The sequence below is a fragment of the Zootermopsis nevadensis genome, unplaced genomic scaffold, assembly GCF_977971745.1.
Source record: "Zootermopsis nevadensis isolate Lab colony 2312 unplaced genomic scaffold, Znev_1.0 Znev_ptg000029l, whole genome shotgun sequence".
Classification (NCBI taxonomy): domain Eukaryota; kingdom Metazoa; phylum Arthropoda; class Insecta; order Blattodea; family Termopsidae; genus Zootermopsis; species Zootermopsis nevadensis.
Window position 1 is genome coordinate 3,402,549 of NW_028259161.1, and position 20,472 is coordinate 3,423,020.

Genomic DNA, 20,472 nt, shown 5'->3' on the forward strand with positions numbered 1-20,472 from the left:
CGGAGGGCCTACTCGAGCCAACACTGGCAAGAGGAAAGCCAAAGAGTTGGACTTGTCCAATTCGAGCGGTTCGTTGGAACCCGCATCCAGGCGCCCGACGCCCGGGCCACTGTCCGGAGCCCAGTCACCTTCTCTGCCGGCACCGGCAAAAGTTCATCGGCCCGATGGACCGTCGGTAGCAGCAACATCATCCACCGCTTCCATGAGCAGGACAGTGCAGCCCTCAGCCAAGGGACCCGGCTCCCAGCCGGGACCCTCTTCCTCGATGGAGGTGACTGGGGACCTGTCCGGGCCGCTCACTGGTGTGTCATCTGACGCCGCTTCTTCTTCCAACGCTCAAGTGGACAAAACGGCTCCGGGGGAGCGCCGTAACAAAACCCCGGTGTACGTCTCTGGGGTGAAGGACGTACGCAGCTTCCTGCATAGGATTCGCGCGGAGTTGGCCTGCGGGATCGTGGCGCAGATGAAGGGAGACCTTCTGGCTCTTGTGCCTGAGACCGCCGACGGGTTCCGGGCCACCGTCAGGGTCCTGCGGTCCCTCGATGAGGGCGAGGGTGTGAGTTTTCACACATTCTCCCTCCCTGAGGATCGGTGCGTGCGCCTGCTGATTAAAAACCTGGGAGTGCGCATGCCTGAGGCCGAGGTACGCGAGGAGCTGGCCGCCATGCACATTGCTGTGCAGGGGGTCATGCAACTGCGATCGAGGCGCCGGGCCATGGACCAGGACGGTGACCGTCCCCTTACGCCACACTTTATAGTGTCGATAGCACGAGGCCCCGACGTGGCGAAAGTGCGTTCCCTTACTGAGATCTGCGGTCTGCGGGTCAAGGTAGAAACATATGTTGCACCAAAGGGGCCCATGCAGTGTAAACGGTGCCAACGCTTCGGGCACACGCAGCGGAACTGCGGTTATGCACCCAGGTGCGTGGCCTGCGGGGACGCTCACCCATCCGGGTCGTGTGCCACCCCCAAGCAACAACTTAAGTGCTGCAGCTGCGGAGGCAACCACACTGCGAACTATAGAGGTTGCAGTAAGTGGAAGGAAGCCAAGACGGCCGCTGCACAGCGTGCGAAAGGGGATCGCGGCCGAAAGGACGACGTCTCCACGCGCCTGCCAGCGCCCAAATCGGCGCTAGCTAAGCCTTCCCTCGAGCAGGAGAACTTGGGCCCTGGGTGGAACCACGTGGTCCGTGGTGGCCGCGTCGTCAAGGCTGCGGCTATGAAGAACCCCGCCCCAACGCCAACTGGAGCCATTGTACAGACTGAGCGGCAGACTATCCCCAAGGGCGGCCGTGCCAAGCCCGCTCGTCCTGTGGCGCCGGTGGCAAATCCCACAGCACCTGCTCTCAAGAAGACTGACCCCACCCCACCCAAGGGTCAATCACCGCTCCAGGACATCTCAGATATCCTGGAAACCCTCTCACCACGGGTCTGCATTGAGTTGACACGACGTCTCCTCGCCGCGATCCATTCACTCCCCCCCGGGGGGTCTCGTCCGCGAGCCCTCCTCAAAACCGTTCTCCTCTTCATGGCCGACAATGACTGCACGGCCTAGAGGACACGGTAGCAAGGCCTTGCGGCTGGCTTACTGGAACGCCGACGGTGTCCGCGACAGGAAGCTGGAGCTGGAGCAGTTCCTCGGTGACTACGGAGTCGATGTTTGCCTCCTGAACGAGACGCACCTCACGTCGGGTCGGGCCTTGAGGTTCGCGAACTACGTTTGCCACCGTACGGACCGCCCGACGCTAGGGGGTGGCACAGCGATCCTTGTCCGCAGGGGCATTGATCATTACCCTGTGCCGGTATCGGGTCTACAACAACTAGAAGCAACCGCCATTCACCTGGTACTGGCAACCAGGAAAGTCAAGCTAGTGGCGGCATACCTCGCACCCACCCGGCCATGGATAGAGTCGGACCTGACCGAGTGCTTGAGCGGGGGTTTCCCGGTCCTCTTGGCTGGTGACCTCAACGCGAAACACACGGACTGGAATTCTAGCCTTATCTCTACTAGGGGCTCGCTCCTGCGTGATTACGCCAACAGAAATTCCTGCTTCATCTACGGGCCGGATTCTCCAACCACGGCTCCCTACACACACAACGCCACACCTGACGTCCTTGATATTGTCCTCATCAAGGACTTCGTCCTACCGGTGCACCTGACTGTCTGCCCCGCACTCAGCTCAGATCACCTGCCCGTCCTCGTCGACACCACGTGCCGATCGTCCTTTCAAAACCTGCCTGATCGCCCGGACTTCGCGAGAATGGACTGGGCTGCATTCCAGGCTTGCCTCGAAAGCAGACTACCGGGGAACCCCGTGGTAAACGACGAGGAAGAAATTGACAAGTGCGTCGAGGAGCTGACCAGTGCTATCCTGGAAGCCACAGCAGCGTCCGCTCCCAAGCTTCGACCCCGCATTGACAGGCGACCGCTTCTACCCGCTAGTATTCGAGATGAAATACGCCTGAAGAACCGGCTGAGGAGGCGATGGCAGGTCACAAGAGACCCCGCTCTTAAGACCCAGGTCAATCGACTCCAGAGGTCGGTGACCTATCGTCTCAACGAGTGGCGGAACGAACAGTGGAGCGACACGCTCGAATCCTTGGACTGCGAGGACCAGTCGCTTTGGAAAATGACCAAGCGTGTGATGCGAGTCCCCACTCCGTCGCCCCCCTTCTTAGTGATGGGAGGACTGGCTCTCTCGAACCCCGAGAAGGCAGAAGCCCTAGCCGACAGCCTTGAGGTCCAGTTCCAGCCGGTAGACTACCCGTCGGACCTGACTACAATTGACATGGTTAACGAGGCGATGCGAGCATACGAGTATGCCCCTGTAAATGAACCAAAATTAACCAGTCCATCGGAGGTCGCCCAGGCCATCAAGGGACTCAAGCTTGGCAAGGCTCCGGGCCCCAACGGTATACCGAACAGGGTCCTGAAACATCTCCCACGACGCGCGGTAACCTTTCTCACGAAAGTGTTCAACGCGGTCCTTCGCAGGCAACACTTCCCCTCGGCATGGAAACACGCTCGAGTGGTGTCCATACTGAAGCCGGGGAAGGACCCCACGCTACCTTCTTCCTATAGACCCATCAGTCTTCTCGACACGGTCGGCAAACTCTGCGAGAAAATCCTACTAACGAGGGTCCTACACGAGGTCAGTGAACGCGGGCTGCTGCGCGACGAGCAGTTTGGGTTTCGACCCAGACACAGCACATCGTTACAGCTGGCTCGCCTCGTCGAAAGGGTCAACAGAAACCTTGATGAGAAGCGGCTAACCGGCGCGGTTTTCCTGGACGTGGCCAAAGCCTTCGACACAGTCTGGGTCCAAGGCCTCCTATACAAACTGACCGTCCTCAACTTCCCGTCGTACTTGGTAAAAACCATCTCTTCCTACCTCGCTGACCGGACATTCCAGACATCCTTCCAGTCGGCCACGTCCACACGTCGTACCATGCGGGCTGGAGTTGTGCAGGGCGGAATTCTCTCCCCTGTGCTCTTCAGTCTGTATGTCAACGACATACCCACACCGTCCCGCCACGTCGAGTTAGCACAATACGCGGACGACACGGCTCTAGTAGTCACGTCCCGTAGCCCAACGCTTCTCGTCAGGTATCTGGAGACCTACCTCAGTAGACTTCAGCTCTGGCTCAGGGCCTGGAGGATTGCTATCAACGTCTCGAAGAGCACCGCGGTTCTCTTCATTTCCGCGAGAAGACACATCCAACAGCCCCGAGCAGTGCAGTTCCTCGGACAGCCGATCCAATGGGTCAAAACAGCGCAGTATCTGGGGGTCACCCTTGACGCCGGGCTTACTTGGTCGGCGCACGTCAACCAAGTGGGAAAGAAGGCAGCGCAACGATTAGGTGTGCTAGGCCCGCTTATCAATAGGAGAAGTGGCCTGTCAATCAGGAACGGTGTACTACTCTATAAGCAGCTCATCCGTCCCATAATGGATTACGCATGCCCGATCTGGAGGTCAGCTGCCCACAGCCACGTCCAGAAGCTGCAAGTTCTGCAATCCAAGTGTCTTCGAATTGTTACTAACGCGCCCTGGTACGTTAGTAACAGGCAAATACATGAGGATCTGGGGGTCCCTTTCTTTGCCGACCACATCAGAGCACTAACTGAGAGGTTTGACTCGAGGTTAGCTGGTGTGGGGAACCCCTTAGTTCGGCAACTCGGAAGACACTCGTGCCGAATGAGGGCTGCCAGAGTTCACCCAAGGGCAACCGAGGGCGACTGATGTTCAGCAGGCCAGCCGAAGCCATCCCCAAAAGACGGCCAAGTCAGCACAACGAGTGGTTAGACTACTCGGCTACCCTGACTGAGGTTTTCCGTGCTTTCCTCAGTTGTAAGGCGAATGCCAGGGTATAACTTAATAGGGGCACGGCCCGCCACCCTTCCCCCCGATCATGGAGGCCATCAGCTGAAGTGATCTTCCCCCCATGCCGCAGAGGCCTTCAGCCGAAACGGCCCCTCCCTCTCTGGGTTCATACCCCAGAGACCCAACCAACCAAATTCCTTCGACAACTTGCCTGACAGGATAACCTCCCATCAGCAGCAACAAATCCCAGTTTGAATGGTCGAGGCTCCCGCCACGACGAAACCCCGTTAGCGTTAGCAAAATTTCCGTTCTTATATTACGACCGATTACCATTTCCAGCAATGCGTCTTGTGCGCAGGAATGGTTTCACCTAGGTAGGGACGATGCTTGCGCTTGCGCAGGCCTCTGCCCTCAGTTAGCTTCTTTGGTTGGTTGGTTGACTTTGACAGTAGTGTAGTAGGTGAGAGTGTGGAAGAAATACTGCGAAGAGAGCTGAAGTGTGAATCGCTTGTAGGAGAAGTGTGTTGTAGACGAGATTATTTTGTGCTGTAAAGACGTTTTAGTTGATTAAATTCATTATTGTTGGAAGACTTTGTGGTCTCTTACAATCCAACCAAGTTTACAACTGAGATCGGATTTGAGGTAGTAGACCCCACAAGAAATTAAGGGTTGACAATCAAGGTTGTATACCTACCCACGCTACAATACTTACTTATGATTGTGGTAACAACTTCAAAGCATACAAAAGGATCATTCTTGAAAACTTTCACAAAAGGAAAAACAAATAATGGCAGGAATTTCACTTCAGCAAATATTGAGGACCAATGAGCCAAACAGGATAGCAATCTAAAATAGAAAGTGATTATTACACTATTTAACAATATGTTAAATCTGCAGTAAATAAGTGGAAATAAATGCACTATGCCAACTACATTTTGGACCTTGAATGTGATATCCACATTATAAATTCATAATTAGAATGGTATGTACAAAATGATAAATCAGCAATGAAAAAAGCCAAAACTGTATTAATTTGAACATCATAAATAAATCTTGAACCCAACTATTTACAACAGTAATGCTCCACATGAATTTTTCATCAAACCAATGAATTGCACAAATGAATCAAGCACTATAGTAGTACATAAATGCCAGTGTCTGATAAACGCAGCCCAACCCATGTAATATGTCTTACACTCGATAAAAACTTCATCTTGTGCATTTTTAAATCATACCTTATAAAGTAAAACAGGTAGAAACATTTACCTTTTCAAACAATTTAAGACACTTCTGTTTTCCAGTGAATATTGTTCTTCAAGATGCAGGTAAGCTGTGTGGACTTCTCGTTTGATAAGACTCATATATGCCGGCTGATTGCAGGGTATGTGTAAGATAATTCTCCAAATAAGAGGTCGGTAAGAGTCTGGGTATTCTCCAAACTCCTTTAGGATAGGCCGTAAGCGACTTAAATTCAGAGTTTCTTTAAGCTACACAGAGATTATACAAAGCATTAAAAGATAAATCACAATAAAATTGTGACAACTGTTAATAAATCATAAACACTTTGTTCCCATGAAGCAGAAGCATAATTAAAAGTTTTAAAAGTTACGGAAGACAGGTATATACAAACCTGTTTATGCACTCTGAGGAGGTTCTGTTTTGAAGAGTGTCTGACTATACGGTGGGTGGCCATTTTCTTCTCTGGCTCCACATCATGTTCTGAAGAATGAGCTTTCTCTGTCAGCACAGTCTCTTCCAGAGACTGGGCTTCTAACAAGGGAACGCTTGTGTATATGTTCACCTCACCGGACTGTAGAATGCATGCAACATACTTCCCACTGTAGCTACATGTAAACCTACCTACAAATTAAACCACAGAAACATAGGATGGACTTAAATTTTATGCTCAGTGGAATCTCCATTTAATGTTTCTCTAGGGGACATCAGGAAAAAAGAGTGATATGTGAAATATGAGGTTCTCATGTTGGCAAGGATAACAAGTCTACATGGTGCCATAACCCAGAACAACGTTGTCAAGAATGATATGGATAGGACATACAGCCTACATGTACAGCAGAAACAAGACGTGCATACAATATCTGCTAAAGAATGAATGTATCTGCTAATAGTGTTCTGCTTTAAGATGCTGTTTTAATTTATTACAATACCAAAGTTTAACATAATGAACTGCTGTGTTTGCATAATTATAATATGAAATCAATTCACATTTTCAACTAGCAGGTTGAACTGTAATCTGAACAGTGAATGTTACTTTACTCTCCACATACCTTACAGATATACATTCTTCATACTCAGTTAAATACCCTTTATTGTCATTAAATTAATCGTATAAGTTACAATTTTTTTATTCTATTATTTATTTACTCAAGCAACATAACTTTGCTGCAGACCAGACCAGAGCAATATAGCTTTTTTATGTACTCTCAAAGCAACAAAATTAAGGATATGTAGTACTTACTGATATTAGTCTGAGACACAATCACATTCTCCAGGAACAAGGATGATTCAATGTCCAGAAAATAAAGAATACCCTGCGAAGACAGTAATCCAAGTACCTGGAATGCATTAAATGATACTGACAAAACTGCATGTACTCTCATAAACTGCATACACATAAAACATGCACATTAATTATGGCACAAAGTTATAAACTAGCAATGAATCTGATCTAAATTTAACACCAGTTTAACTGGCATTGATACTAACATTGTAAAAAAGGTGACTGTAAATTGAAATAATTTTGCAGATGTTTGCTTAACACACAATTGCATTTTCAATAACATGAGACACACAGTCCCTCCAAATAAAATCCAAAACTGAACTTAAAACAGGCCATTGCCATGCCTTGTCACATTCTTCCGAATTAACCTTTCTTTATCTTCCTCACATACATAATTTGATGCTAAATAATCTCACCCAGTGATATACAGTCATAAACTAAGTAATCAACCAACTTAAAAGGTATCTTAGATTTTTCTCAGGAAGTCACTGACCAACAAACAAAACATATAACAAAAAGCTTACAAACCAATGACAGAACAGAACAAAATACTAAAACCAATTAAGTATTTTTTCATTTCTACAAGGGCTGTAAAAAATATTATCACTATAAATATATGACCATTGTAGAGACTGTACTATTAATTTCTGTCTATATTATTGAAATGTAAAATTTCTAGAAACAGCATTAAATCACAAGGACGGAAACCAGAAAAACAGTAATCCCTTCCTTCCTCCAACAAGGCAAAACACTACATTATACATCAAATTACAAAATAAGTTTTCATATTCACTTACTTTGTTAGCACCAGCATCAAACAGCTGGGGTAGAAATTCTACATGCCGGATGCCTGACACACCTTCTGGAAGTTCAATTACCTTCTTTACACTCCAGACATCAAGACAGAACACCACCAATACTGGACAATGTCCCCCAATCACCATTGCTCTCCCATTCCTATCATTGGATACAGTTATTACTTTCAGAGAAACACTGCCACAATGCTATTCCCTTCCTTAATTTCATTGTCCTCATTGTGAATCCAAATACTATCTCTCCTTCTTATCATCTGTATTCTTAATTATTTATGAGCTGGAATAGCTCAGTCAGTATAGTGACTAGCTATGGGCTGGACGACCAGGGTTCGATCCCCGATGGGGGCAGAAGATTTTTCCTCTAGCCTCTGTGTTCAGACCGGCTCTGGGGCCCACCCAGCCTCCTCTACAATGGGTACCGGGGGTCAAGCCGGCCGGGGCGTGATGCTGACCACCCACCCCCATCTAGTGCTGAGGTCAATAAATACCTCCACTCACCCCAAGCGCCTGTATGGCACGTAGCTGGACAAACTTTACTTTACTTTACTCTTAATTATTAAGATTGGTCTGGCAGATTTTAAGTATTAAATACTTTAACATCAAGTAAGAAAACCTCGCATCATACACAAAATCTGAGCAGCAGTCAGGTAACTGTTCTCACATTAATAATTTTCAATACTGTAAGTTTCTGACTAAACACAAATGATTAAAAATACTTCTACTCATCTCTTTTGAAAAAAATATATCCATCACTTAGTATAATAGTTGTGTTCTACAAAACACACCCAAGTAAAACTGTTAGGCATGATAGCAAGTATGTAACTAACCAAGTTAACTCTAATGATTCAACACACAACACAAAAATCCAACCCTTCCTCTACAATAATTGAGTTCAGTCCACTTCAGGGTGTATTGACTATTTTACAACTAGCAAAACTTTCAACAATTTGTCAATGCTTTGTTCTTCTGGGTTGTAACGCCATGTGGACGTGTAGGTGGTGTTGAAGAAACACTAGGTATCTACGTACCTACAAATCTACACACATCACAACCCAAAAGAACAACATCAATTACCTTTCTAACAATTTTTGCCTTTCAGTGACTATACAGTTTGTGCTGAACCTACTGAATTTTTGCACAGAGCACTTACTAGGTGAGTTAGCAATGACTGCTTTTCTATGTATTAGCTTGACAATATGGGATGAATCTCACAACTTAAATTATTTCATGTTCCCTCAAACAGTTTCATACACAAAAATAAAACTGTACTCCCTTGTGAAAGCAATAGATTTCAATTGATGACTCTTCCATGCTTCTGGCAAAATCTGCTTAATGCATTCAAAGGTGTCAAAATTCCATACATGTATTGAGTCATCTTGAAAGCATGCCAATATGTTGTCAGAAACTGGCATGAAAATAACCTGTGAAGAAAAAGAAAAATATCTTTGATTAATTTGTTTAAGGAATTAATAACATATTATTCCTCAACCTTACCTGTATATCTGCATGCCACTGTTCAGGTAAGTGTTAATTCTAAGTTACACGTCTCTAAAAATGTGGGTGAAGCCTAAAGAAACAGTGGAATCCAGGCTTTGCAATTAGCTAAAAAAAACATCCTTTACCTGTTTGACAGCAACATCCCTGCGTAAGGTCAAACAGTGAGCTTGAGTACTGGAGTCCAAGTTCCAAATAATTGCCTCTTGTGCTGCGGCTGTGAGACAATATCGGCCATTTGAAGAGAAAGTGACCTGCTTGGGTGGAAGTGTGTGTCCATCCAACTTCTCTGTCACAGTTCCTAATTCTATAATTAGAAACAGAAAATTAATAAACTGTACAGAAGTTAGTGATTGCCTCAGAGCCAATGAATTGCAACATCCTACCTATGTTCATGAGTTGTAGAGAACAATTCACAGATCCAATAAGCAGCTCGCCCTTTTTTGTAGGTGGAAAGGCAATCATAGTGCATGAGCCTATATTTGGCAGGAGCCAAAACCTGAAAAAATATGTAGTGATTTTATGTTAATTATGGACTATACTAATGAATATAAAGAACTCAATCATGTGCAGGACTTCAAAAATTCTGAAAAGGAGGTGACAGGCATTGCTCAGCAATTAGACCATGCTTAGTGATATTTACTGCTCAATTAATTTTTCCATAAATGACTTTCTTTTGTCATTTAACTAGTAAACAGCAATATTATATCAGCTTACATCAAACCTGAAAATATAAAATTTAGTTCAAAATATACACTCTATTTGTTGATACTGGCATGCTTCCAATGTCCACTTTCATTTTCTGTACTTTGATTCAAGACTTTTAACTAAACAGCTTGTCTTTGAGGTAACAACTCTATCAGTTGATCTTTGCTTTCATTAATTGTAAACAAACATGAGCCAGTGGCTGACTTCTTTGTCATCTGTCTATGCTTCCTGTTCTCAGTTGCAGAGGGAGGGGGAATGTTAATATGAAAATAATTCAAATCTTGTCATCGCAATTGTTTTAAAATTAAAGCATGGTTAAATTTAAAATCTTGCAAGCCTCAATGAGTTTGAAGTTTTCATCTGAAACTTCATTTGCTGTCAGATAATGATTAAAATATCAAATAATACCATATTTTTGCACAAGCATGTCTGAACACAAACAGTAGCTACAGACCTCAAAATAATCAATTATTCATATATAAATTAGTTTCTACATTTTTAAAGCAGGCTATGTTCAACAACTAGCAACATTATAATCATATTTTGGTTACAGGCATGAGGAGTAAATAATAAAAATATAGAAGTAGCTCCTAATTCTAGATTATATTTGTCACAGTTCAGTTACGCATGACAAGAACATATTTATAAAAGTCCAGCAATCCTTTTATAATATGTAATATCTAACAACATCATTGTCAGTCATTTGTATTATTTCAGGTTTCTACCTATAAAACAATGAGCCGGGATAGCTCAGTCAGTATAGTGACTAGCTACGGGCTGGACGACCGGGGTTCGATCCCCGACGGGGGCAGAGGATTTTTCCTCTAGCCTCTGCGTCCAGACCAGCTCTGGGGCCCATCCAGCCTCCTCTATAATGTGTATTGGGGTCCTTTCCCGGGGGTAAAGCCGGCCGGGGCGTGATGCTGACCACTCACCCCCATCTAGTGCCAAGGTCAAGGAAGAGAGAAGCTATACCTCCACTCACCCCAAACGCCTACATGGCGTATAGTGGGACAAACTTTACTTTACTTTACCTATATAACAATTTGAATGATAATTTCTAAATGTGCAAACAGATTTAGACTCAGATCTTAATTTAATTTCTTTGAACCGTGTGACAGTACATCCCCGTGTGTGATGGAAAGGTCTTGTAACAGTGATTTGTCAGCTATGAAGATGGTCAATTTAGTGAACTAACCATTTTATGAATGAAGCAATGACCAAATTTTCAAACATACACTGAAAGACTTATATCTTACTTTTTACTTTCCAAGTCAATTATAAATATATTTCCCCTGTGGTCAGAAGCTGCTAATAACTCTCCAGTTTCATCAAATGTGGCATGTACGAACCGAACACGGTGTGCCTCACCATTAGGCGTCGGAACAGTATGATGCACCTGCAGGATTAAACTTAAAACAAAACAAGAACAAGAAATACATATTAATCATGAATTGGTATGCTATGATGATTCTGTAGCATATCAGAATTCTTTGCCTGGTTTTATGTTAAAGTTTACATACAATTCAAGGATGCATCATTCTTATGATTTTCAGTGATATATATTTCACAGCTTTCAAAATGTTATTGCATGACATTATATGCACTGAAATAATAAAACGTTTTATTGATAAACTATAACAAAATCACCAGTTTCCTGAATTTGATATTCTGGCTCCACAGAGCATCTTCCCACCAGACTGCATGTCATAACGCACTGTTCCAGCTGTGTCATGTTATAATATAATAATATTTCAAACAGAGGCTACAAAGTCAAATCATGAATGGTAAAATGAAAAATGGTAAAGTAAAGACAATCATAGATTGGTATATTGGAAGGGTTTTGCTAAGTAAATCAGAGAGTGAAATAAGTATCTGTATGTTTTTGCAATGATGAAATAATATAATGTGTACTTCTGGAGAATCCCCAAATATGATGAAAATGTATGATTGATTGGAATGTGTTTTGATATTTGAACTGCTTAAGTGACTCATACAGTCAAAATACAGTATATTTTTACAACACAATGAAATACTGTACATATGCCATGAGAAGTCTGCTAGAGAGCAAGAGTGGAAGAACAGTGACCTACAGAATACACAATCTGTTCCTTGCTCCCCTGCCCCACAGGAAGCACATCCCAACAAGCGAAATATTGAAAAAGAAAATTACACAATAATAAATCATACATTCAGAGGAATAACTACTCTCATTACAGCATTCAGTCTTATTTATTTTAAAAATTTATAACCCCAGTCTAGTAAAAAGGAAAAGTAATGCAAACCCTGACCAGAAAATAATATAACATGCAATTACCACAAAATTACAGTTGCCCTGACATACTCATTAAAACTTCAATAACTGTACACACATAATACCTACCCATCCCTCCTGGATTTCTTCAACTGAAACACTTGCTTCTTAATCCCTGAATACTTCATATCAGGCTTCACTTGAAGGTTCATACTGACCTGAAAGTTACACACATCCACACATTTTGTTTAATATTAAATAAAATATGTTCACTAATGCTTTCCTGATAATACCAATAATAACTTTCAGTCTTCAGAAATGTTTCCAAATCACTGTAGCTTTGAAACAATTTTTGATATTTCAAAAACAAGACTACAATTTTCAGTCATTTTGAATCTATAAAATGTTGAATTTAAAAATAAGTAATCAATTACACCTTATTTGAATATAATATAAAAACAATTGATTATATTGTGCTGTGTGAAATAACTTTAAATATATACAACACCCACTATCTCCAGCTACACTTGTAAAACTATGCAGTATAGCCTTATCAGTAACATAGTTTTATGCTGAAGTTCATGCAATTCCTATTATAAATTTTTCAGAATGTAGCAAGCATTCGTTCACCTTCTATAATTGATCATACAAGTACAGCCAACCTTAAAATTGACAATTATTTACCAAGTGGGTAATATATTCCTCTAAATAAGATGACAATAGTACATGTGGCCTGGCTTTTAAAAAGAATCATTCAACAATTATAAATTCTATTTTATTTCAATTTGCAATTGAAGGGTACACAAAATACATTCATTTTGGGTTATTACACCACAGGCATAAAATTTAAAGATCAAAAGTTTGTCAATTATAGATATCAACACTTCCAGTTACAAAATGTGATGCTTTCTAATGTTGTCATATATCACTCTTTTTTAACCTTTGACATATGTTTAAATGGGAAAGAAGATGGTTGGAAAGGCTTAACCACAGAAGAGGATTGGCATTTTAATTTCTTTTGCTGTAATGGGATTATAAAACTAGCAAGCTACATGACTTAAAATGAAAATGACTTAATATGAAGAGGATTGGCATTTTAATTTCTTTTGCTGTAATTATAAAACTAGTAAGCTACATGACTTAAACATATACAAATACTAATGCAACTAAAATTAATTGTATAATTTGTGAAATTTAAAACAGAATGACATATATATACAACTATCTCAAACCACTCAGCCAAATATTTTGTTCTTTTAGCATGATACTTCAGGGTATGACACAGGACACAGAATACTGTGCTGTTCAACTGGACTGTAAATTCTCAAACATATATATTTAAGCACAATCAGGGCATCTACATGAGATTCTTCCTGAACAACTTAGATAACATTACTGATTATCTTATTTAATCCAAACCTGAATTTGTTACCTGTTGTGATATAAATACTGAGCAATTTACTCAAAGTTATCAAAATCAATGCCTTCAATCCTCACTAAAACTGTTTATCACATGTCAACTATTGACTTCTCAATAAGAATTCAAAATTATTCCATTACTGCCACTGATAATTCTTTTATAGACAGTACCAGAAAAGATCATAATTCTGTTAAAATTAGTGTCCTTGGCCTGCTTCCACCCTATTGTGCTACAGTTTAATTCAATACCTTTGGAACAACAGAGTTAAGTAGGATTTGAGATTCTGATGGCTGTCTTCTGAGTTGTAACACCAGGCAGGGTGATGAGTACTTTACTCGTCACCCTGATGATGGATGTAGCAAAGACCTCTGAAACGCTGATACACTTCTACCAGAGTAGTACTCACACCACGATGACTGAGGCGGCAACGACCTCTGATACGATGGTAAACCTCTACCAGACTACACAGCTACAACCGAGAAGATAGCCATCAATATAGTGAAGTATAACTTCGGCTTTCGGGTGAACCCAACGTCGGATGTTTGGTGAAAACCTCCAGAATTGGCCCCACCGCATACCCACCTTGAAAACGGCAACTGCAATGACTGCCGAAAAGTTAGTTAACACCGGACATTCGACGTGACTCTCAACCGAAGGCCGAAGTTATACACTGAACTCCAACCGCGAAAACCTACGGACATGAACACAACTAAGGTTAGTGTAAAATACCAGTACCGTTAGTTACCGCATAATCTAGTATCTACCTTAATAGGAATTCCATGAACAAACTTAACATTCCATGCTCTTATTATTCTTTCGACTCGTTGAAATAATACAACTATATTTGTTGAATTTGGCGGTCAAGAATTAATCGTATTATAACAAGAACTTCAACTACCAACGGATTTAAAATACCACAAACTACTGACAATACCAACGCCACAATATAATACTGCCTTAACATATCCCTCATTGTAATCAGTCCATGCCTAACATCCCGTTCGATCTGACACATTTATGCCTGACCTGAAGTGGAAAACAAGAGAAGTAGGCGATCCGTGTAAGAGAACGAATGTATGTGGAAGGCTGTAGGAAACTAGTAATTCGTGTATTTAATTACGCCTTTCCTATTAGAAACAAATTATCAACATTTCATATATTTGGTGGAATTAACTGTGTTGCTCTTTAAGTGCTATAAAAATCAGTAACTGCAATGAGTTTTATGACGAAGCTCTTCGGTGGAAAGAAAGGAGACAAACAACCAACAACTGGCGAAGCCATACAGAAATTAAGAGAAACGGAGGAAATGCTTATAAAGAAACAAGATTTTTTAGAGAAAAAAATAGAACAAGAAATTGCCGTGGCCAGAAAAAATGGCACGAAAAATAAAAGAGGTATTTGAAAATGATTTATGTATGTATTGATCTTTGATCTCTTAACCTCAACAATTGTTGAGTAACCATTCTGTATTGATTGCAGCACAGTATAATAACCAATACATTATGTTTTTCATAAACTGGCGTTTCACTTAATAATAAGGAAGCTTTTTTGGGTACTAACCTAATGAGCTGTGTAAAATATGCTTGCTAATGTTTAATGTTGAGCTGTCCACTGTGTGGGCTTTCATTTCAATAATTTTTGGAGATTTTGTAAATAAGGGACTGATTTTCTATTGTCTGCATTCATGCATGTACTTCATTGCATGATTCTTTGGTATTCCTCATTTCTTCCTTTTAGAGGCTGTGATTATACCTTAAAATATACCTAACAGCTTTCTTCCACAGCTTTACAAATTCACTGTTTGGGAATTTGCTTTGTTAATATTACATGACCTATGAATCAGAGAAAGCATCATTAAATAAACAAAAATCAAAATTCTGTTTTTAACATTACATGAATAACGTCCAAGGAGATATGGACATCATTGCCTGAAATAAAACATTTCTGTTTCTCTTGTAATTTTTCAAGCAATTTATTACTTGATTTCATTATGACTAGCTGATGAAACAGCCCAGTGCTTATTTGGTAACTCTTGATAATTTCTGTGAAAGGTTAGTGATATATGTTGTTCAAATGAATCTGTACAATTTAGCTGCCATCCAGGCTTTGAAGAGAAAGAAGCGATATGAGAAACAGTTGCAGCAGATTGATGGCACACTGTCAACAATTGAAATGCAGCGAGAAGCACTTGAAGGAGCAAATACAAATACTAATGTACTACAGACTATGAAAAGTGCAGCTGATGCCTTAAAGGCAGCACATCAACACATGTGAGTTATTCTGATCTCTCTTTGTCTAGTAAGTAAGATAGATTTAAATTTAGCATTGGTTTCACTTTACACTACAGTTGACCAGCTATTTGTTCTTTGGTTATTTTGGCCAATATCATGTAATTTGTAATATAATAGGAGAACTGGGAGGCCAGATGTTAGTATACACACTCTGCTCAGTACTACTAATCAAAATTACATTTTTGACGTAAATACGTCCACATGGAGGAGTCGTTCGGCAAAAAAGCATAACGAAGATGTGTAAGATCCATATCAAAAATGTGTAAATATGGATCAACAACAATGGTTATGTTACCTAAGAAACTAATTGTTACATCATCTATTTGCTTGGCATTGTTGAAACCAGTAAAAATCAGTATGAACATTGTGATTTGGTAACTGTATTAGTTTTCCTACACTGTCCTTTTAAATTAAAACTTCTCTCATTATTTTGTCTTTATTCATGTCATGACACTAGACATTACAGTTAAATGATTAACAGTCTTGCTTTATATTCAGGAGATCGCAGGTTTGACTCTTGGTTCAGATCCTAGCTTAAGTGGTTTTGGAACTTCCTCAGTTTCTTCAGGCAAATGCTCGTAGTTGGTTTCTTGTCCTAACACAACATTTACATCATCATCCCATTCAGTGCTATTCAACCTGTTCAGTTGAGAAAGCATAATTAAATTAAAGAAATATAACACGTTCAAGAATTTATGATTAATGTAAATTTTAATTTAATTTCATGTTCTTTTCCCAGGGATGTGGATCAAGTGCATGACATGATGGATGATATTGCAGAGCAACAGGATGTTGCAAAGGAGATTTCAGAAGCAATTTCAAACCCTGTTGCTTTTGGTCAAGATGTTGATGAGGTTAGTTGAAAGCTTTTTAAGATGTCTCTGAAGAGAACTGATATTAATTGAATGCCATATGCAAGTAAGATGGGAATTAACACCCAACTTGTATTTCAGGATGAACTCGAACGTGAATTGGAAGAGCTGGAACAAGAGGAACTTGACAAGGAACTACTGGGTGTGGGACCTTCAGTAGATGAACTGCCAAGTGTACCTACCGCTGATATTGCGAAGCCTACTCCAACTAAAACCAAAGCTAGTAGGTACTAATAGGATAACACAGGATTAACTCTCATAAATTTGCCATTTATTGTATATATTAAAGTTAGCAGTTAACTTTACTTTAACATCCCAACTGAACATTGTTAACTATTCCTGTTAAGAGAATTTCAAGGATTGAATGAACTTCAGTTAAAACATTAAAGATCTTACTGCATTCACTGCATCTAATTTTGAAACAGGTTCTAGAACATTCAACAAATTGCAATGCAATCTTCCATGTTTCTGTTTGTGAAAACTAAATGATCTACCTTAATTTTTTTTTAATGAAAGACTTTTGCAAATGAACATATTTACATTTTTCATGCTATATAATATACAGCACAACACAGTTTATTCATTTCCCACTTTGTAGCTTCTTTGTCATGTCAATGTTTGCTTTAAATTGTCAAGTTTGTGTTAATTATTTCTAGAATCCCGAGCTGAGGAGGAGGAGGATGAATACATGAAAGAACTGCAACAGTGGGCTTCATAAACTTGTCACAAGTCAGTAAGCTTTAGACACAAAGCAGTCAGTACCAGAGTGTGGGATCTCATGAAGCATACTCTACAGCTTGCTTTATATTTACTATTCTACTGCAAGGAACAAGGAAATCACGTAGCATTTTAAAACCTGGAGCTGATCTTGCACTGTACATATATATCCTAATTGAAATACAGCTTATATTATACTAAAATCAGGTATATTTCTTCTGGGTAAAAAATTTAAAAATTATACAAAATAAATATATGTTAATTAAGCCAAAATTAATTAATTTTCCTTATGCTGTGTATATTTTTGAAAAATTCATTATTTACTATAGGAGTAATGCTGTGATTTTTATGGCATTTGCTGTTATAATTCTGTACTTTTTTACGTACTGTAAATTACAGAAATTATTATTGTCTTAGATGTGATAATATGAAATTACTGTGTAAAAGTGTTAAACCTTATAGGCAGCAAGCAATCAAGCTAAATTTAATATTGAATGGAGATAGTAGGAACATAAATATCTGTCTTTAATGGAGAATCATAATATCTGTAATAAAAGCACATATTTTAATCACAAAAGAAGTCTTTGTAGAATGTGAATTGTAATGATCCTCTGCCATAGAGAATTAATGTTTTGTAGGTTACAGAACTTCACAACAATGAATTCAACATAATTATAAGTGGCTGACAAGGTTTTCAAACTTTCCTTAACATAATGTCCAAAAGCTCATAAAATGTTGTCATTTGTATAATAAATTAATTAGAATGGAATCCATTCTACACTTTTCAAAGTGTGTCATATACAATGAGCAATCCTTTGAACAAGGCAACATATTTCTGAGGACTTCTGAGACACTATAGATGGTGTTTCTTGTATTATGTATTTTCTGTGCAACATAAACTCTAAATGAAATAGGTGTTTCTCGAGTGTGAGCTATGGCATAAAACCAGAGTTGTTTTGAAAGTGGAATATTTACACAAACAGTGATAGGATCTATATTTCATAGTCAAGTATATCATCAGTGTAAATAAGAATTTCCATGCTAATGTTATTAAAAGTTACACAGTAATTTTCTTTGAACATCTCAGGTCTCCCTATTTACTGGTGAATAAAATAAGATAATATGATAATTCATTGACCATGGATTGTTTGTACAAAGTATTGTATGTTTTACAAATGATATGTAAGCCTTCCAAGCCCTGACTCTTGTCCTATGCATGCTGGCTGTTGTACTTAGATGCCATAAATGCTAAATACAGTTGTAAACATACTTTACTAAATCAGTGCTTCTCAACTGATAGTTCATAATTGTTTGTGACTGCATGAACCACTTTATTGTAGTTTTGTCAGGGACATCAGAATTTATAGGCAATAATTTATTTGCAAACCCCCAACCTAACCTAACCTACCCCCATTCATTTTTCCCATTACATATAATCCTATGTTGACATAAAGTTAAAACACTTCAACATCTTTGGATTTTACTGGATCAGAGAGGAAAAAATTGTGGTCTAGCCACACGATATCAGTTTTTTGTGTTAACAGTTTGTTTTTGCTACTATTCATAGATTGTATACAGTTACTTTAGGGAGTTCGTCATTTCACTATGCATATAGAAGAGTGCAAAGATAGAGACGTGTGTTTGATAGCAAAAGTAGGGAAGGGGAACTTTCTCGTTGAGTAGTTTATAGTAAAGATTAGACGTCCTCTGTGTTGCTATAGTGACATGTAAGGTTTGCCCAAGAAGAATATTTGGCTGTTTCTTCCTGGGAAGGGTCACTTGGAACATATAATATATTTTATTTATTTATTACCTGTAAGTTTTTAGCCTGCTGCAGAGATAAGTTTGCCACAGCTGTGACATTGTCATTAAGTAGTTGAGTACTAATATTCTGAGCCCTGATAAAATTTTTGTCCTTAGGTTTTCAAAGCCCAATTTTATTGTATAACTCAAACTTTCAAGGATAAGCTGTAACAAGGCTCAACAGTGTTTTTCCATGAAAACTGAATTTGAACCAATACAGCTTGATAAAATTGTTGGAAGTGAAATGCTAGTAACAAGTAACATGGATATAGGATTACATTCTAAACTTTGTTTCCAAGAAGCAGAGGGGTAGGGGGGGATTGTGAAGTTCCAGATACACTGCTGATAGGAACTAGCACCATGGGTTTATCTGCATTGAATTTCTCAATGACAAGTTGACAGTACCACAGACTAAATACAGTACACTGTGGTAGTGGTATATGTAAGACTGCTAATGTAAGGCTACCTAGACACACATAAAAATTAATATCTGGTCTCTGTTTTCCGAGAAAGTGCTCTACATACAACTATTTTTCATTGTATCCGTATTAACTCCTACTGTATGCTTTAGCTAATGGACACAAAATGTCTGTCAGAAAGAAATTCTTGCCATGATTTTGAAATCATGGTAATTGTGTAGTTCTCTACTGATATCTGAAGTCCTGTTGATATGTTGAAATTAGTGAGGGAAGTGTAATGCAGGAAAATGCAGATACAAGATCACATCCCAGCTTTTGTTGAAAGGAATTGGTCTCTGAACAAATACTTTCAGTATTCAGATAAAATATGCAATTTAGTTACAGTAATGTAATTTTATCTGTCTTCATAACCAAACAATTTTGAGAATAGTTTAAAACCCAAACAGTTTTCTTATATATAATTTGCAGATGTATCTCTTCACAAGTCTTTGTGATCTGGTAAACTGTTACAGGTAACTTTAACAACTTTCAACAAGTTTCCACTATGACTAGTGGTATCCTTTTTTTAAAGTGGCCCAAATAATTGTGGAAAAACAGTGATTCCTTTATGTTGCATTCTGTGTGCTAATAAAACATGTTAGAAGATAATGCAGCAAGGGAAATAAACCCAGTTTGTTTGGTTTTAAGTACTTGGGTTAAAACCCACTGATCTACACTATCCAGCAAGTAGACATAGCTTTGTAACAGTAACAAATGCCTGCTCTTAACATGTAATCGAAAATTAAACACAATTCTAAACAATAAAGAAAATTTTTTTCACTCTTAGTTGGTATTGT

General features: G+C 40.0%; 2 protein-coding genes across 2 annotated transcripts in view; one reads left to right on the plus strand and one right to left on the minus strand.

The window, feature by feature from the left end:
- LOC110835789 (TBC1 domain family member 31) overlaps positions 1-14,484 on the minus strand; it is a 28,806-nt gene extending 14,322 nt beyond the window's left edge. The window contains exons 1-13 of the mRNA XM_087358047.1: positions 14,299-14,484; positions 14,117-14,225; positions 13,783-14,003; positions 12,244-12,332; positions 11,120-11,272; positions 9,539-9,651; positions 9,281-9,459; positions 8,930-9,079; positions 7,641-7,799; positions 6,802-6,898; positions 5,953-6,182; positions 5,589-5,809; positions 5,035-5,168 (exon numbers count right to left, since the gene is read on the minus strand). Of these exons, the coding sequence (XP_087214173.1) occupies positions 5,035-5,168; positions 5,589-5,809; positions 5,953-6,182; positions 6,802-6,898; positions 7,641-7,799; positions 8,930-9,079; positions 9,281-9,459; positions 9,539-9,651; positions 11,120-11,272; positions 12,244-12,326 (1,519 nt within the window). The 5' untranslated portion in view covers positions 12,327-12,332; positions 13,783-14,003; positions 14,117-14,225; positions 14,299-14,484. The remainder of the gene's footprint in view (positions 1-5,034; positions 5,169-5,588; positions 5,810-5,952; positions 6,183-6,801; positions 6,899-7,640; positions 7,800-8,929; positions 9,080-9,280; positions 9,460-9,538; positions 9,652-11,119; positions 11,273-12,243; positions 12,333-13,782; positions 14,004-14,116; positions 14,226-14,298) is intronic.
- Positions 14,485-14,572: 88 nt separating this feature from the next.
- Positions 14,573-20,461, plus strand: shrb (charged multivesicular body protein shrub). Its single transcript, XM_022076374.2, has 5 exons — positions 14,573-14,928; positions 15,627-15,804; positions 16,565-16,679; positions 16,779-16,920; positions 17,354-20,461. Exons 1-5 carry the CDS (start codon positions 14,748-14,750, stop codon positions 17,413-17,415), a joined length of 678 nt encoding a protein of 225 aa, XP_021932066.1. The 5' UTR covers positions 14,573-14,747; the 3' UTR covers positions 17,416-20,461.
- Positions 20,462-20,472: the final 11 nt, after the last annotated feature.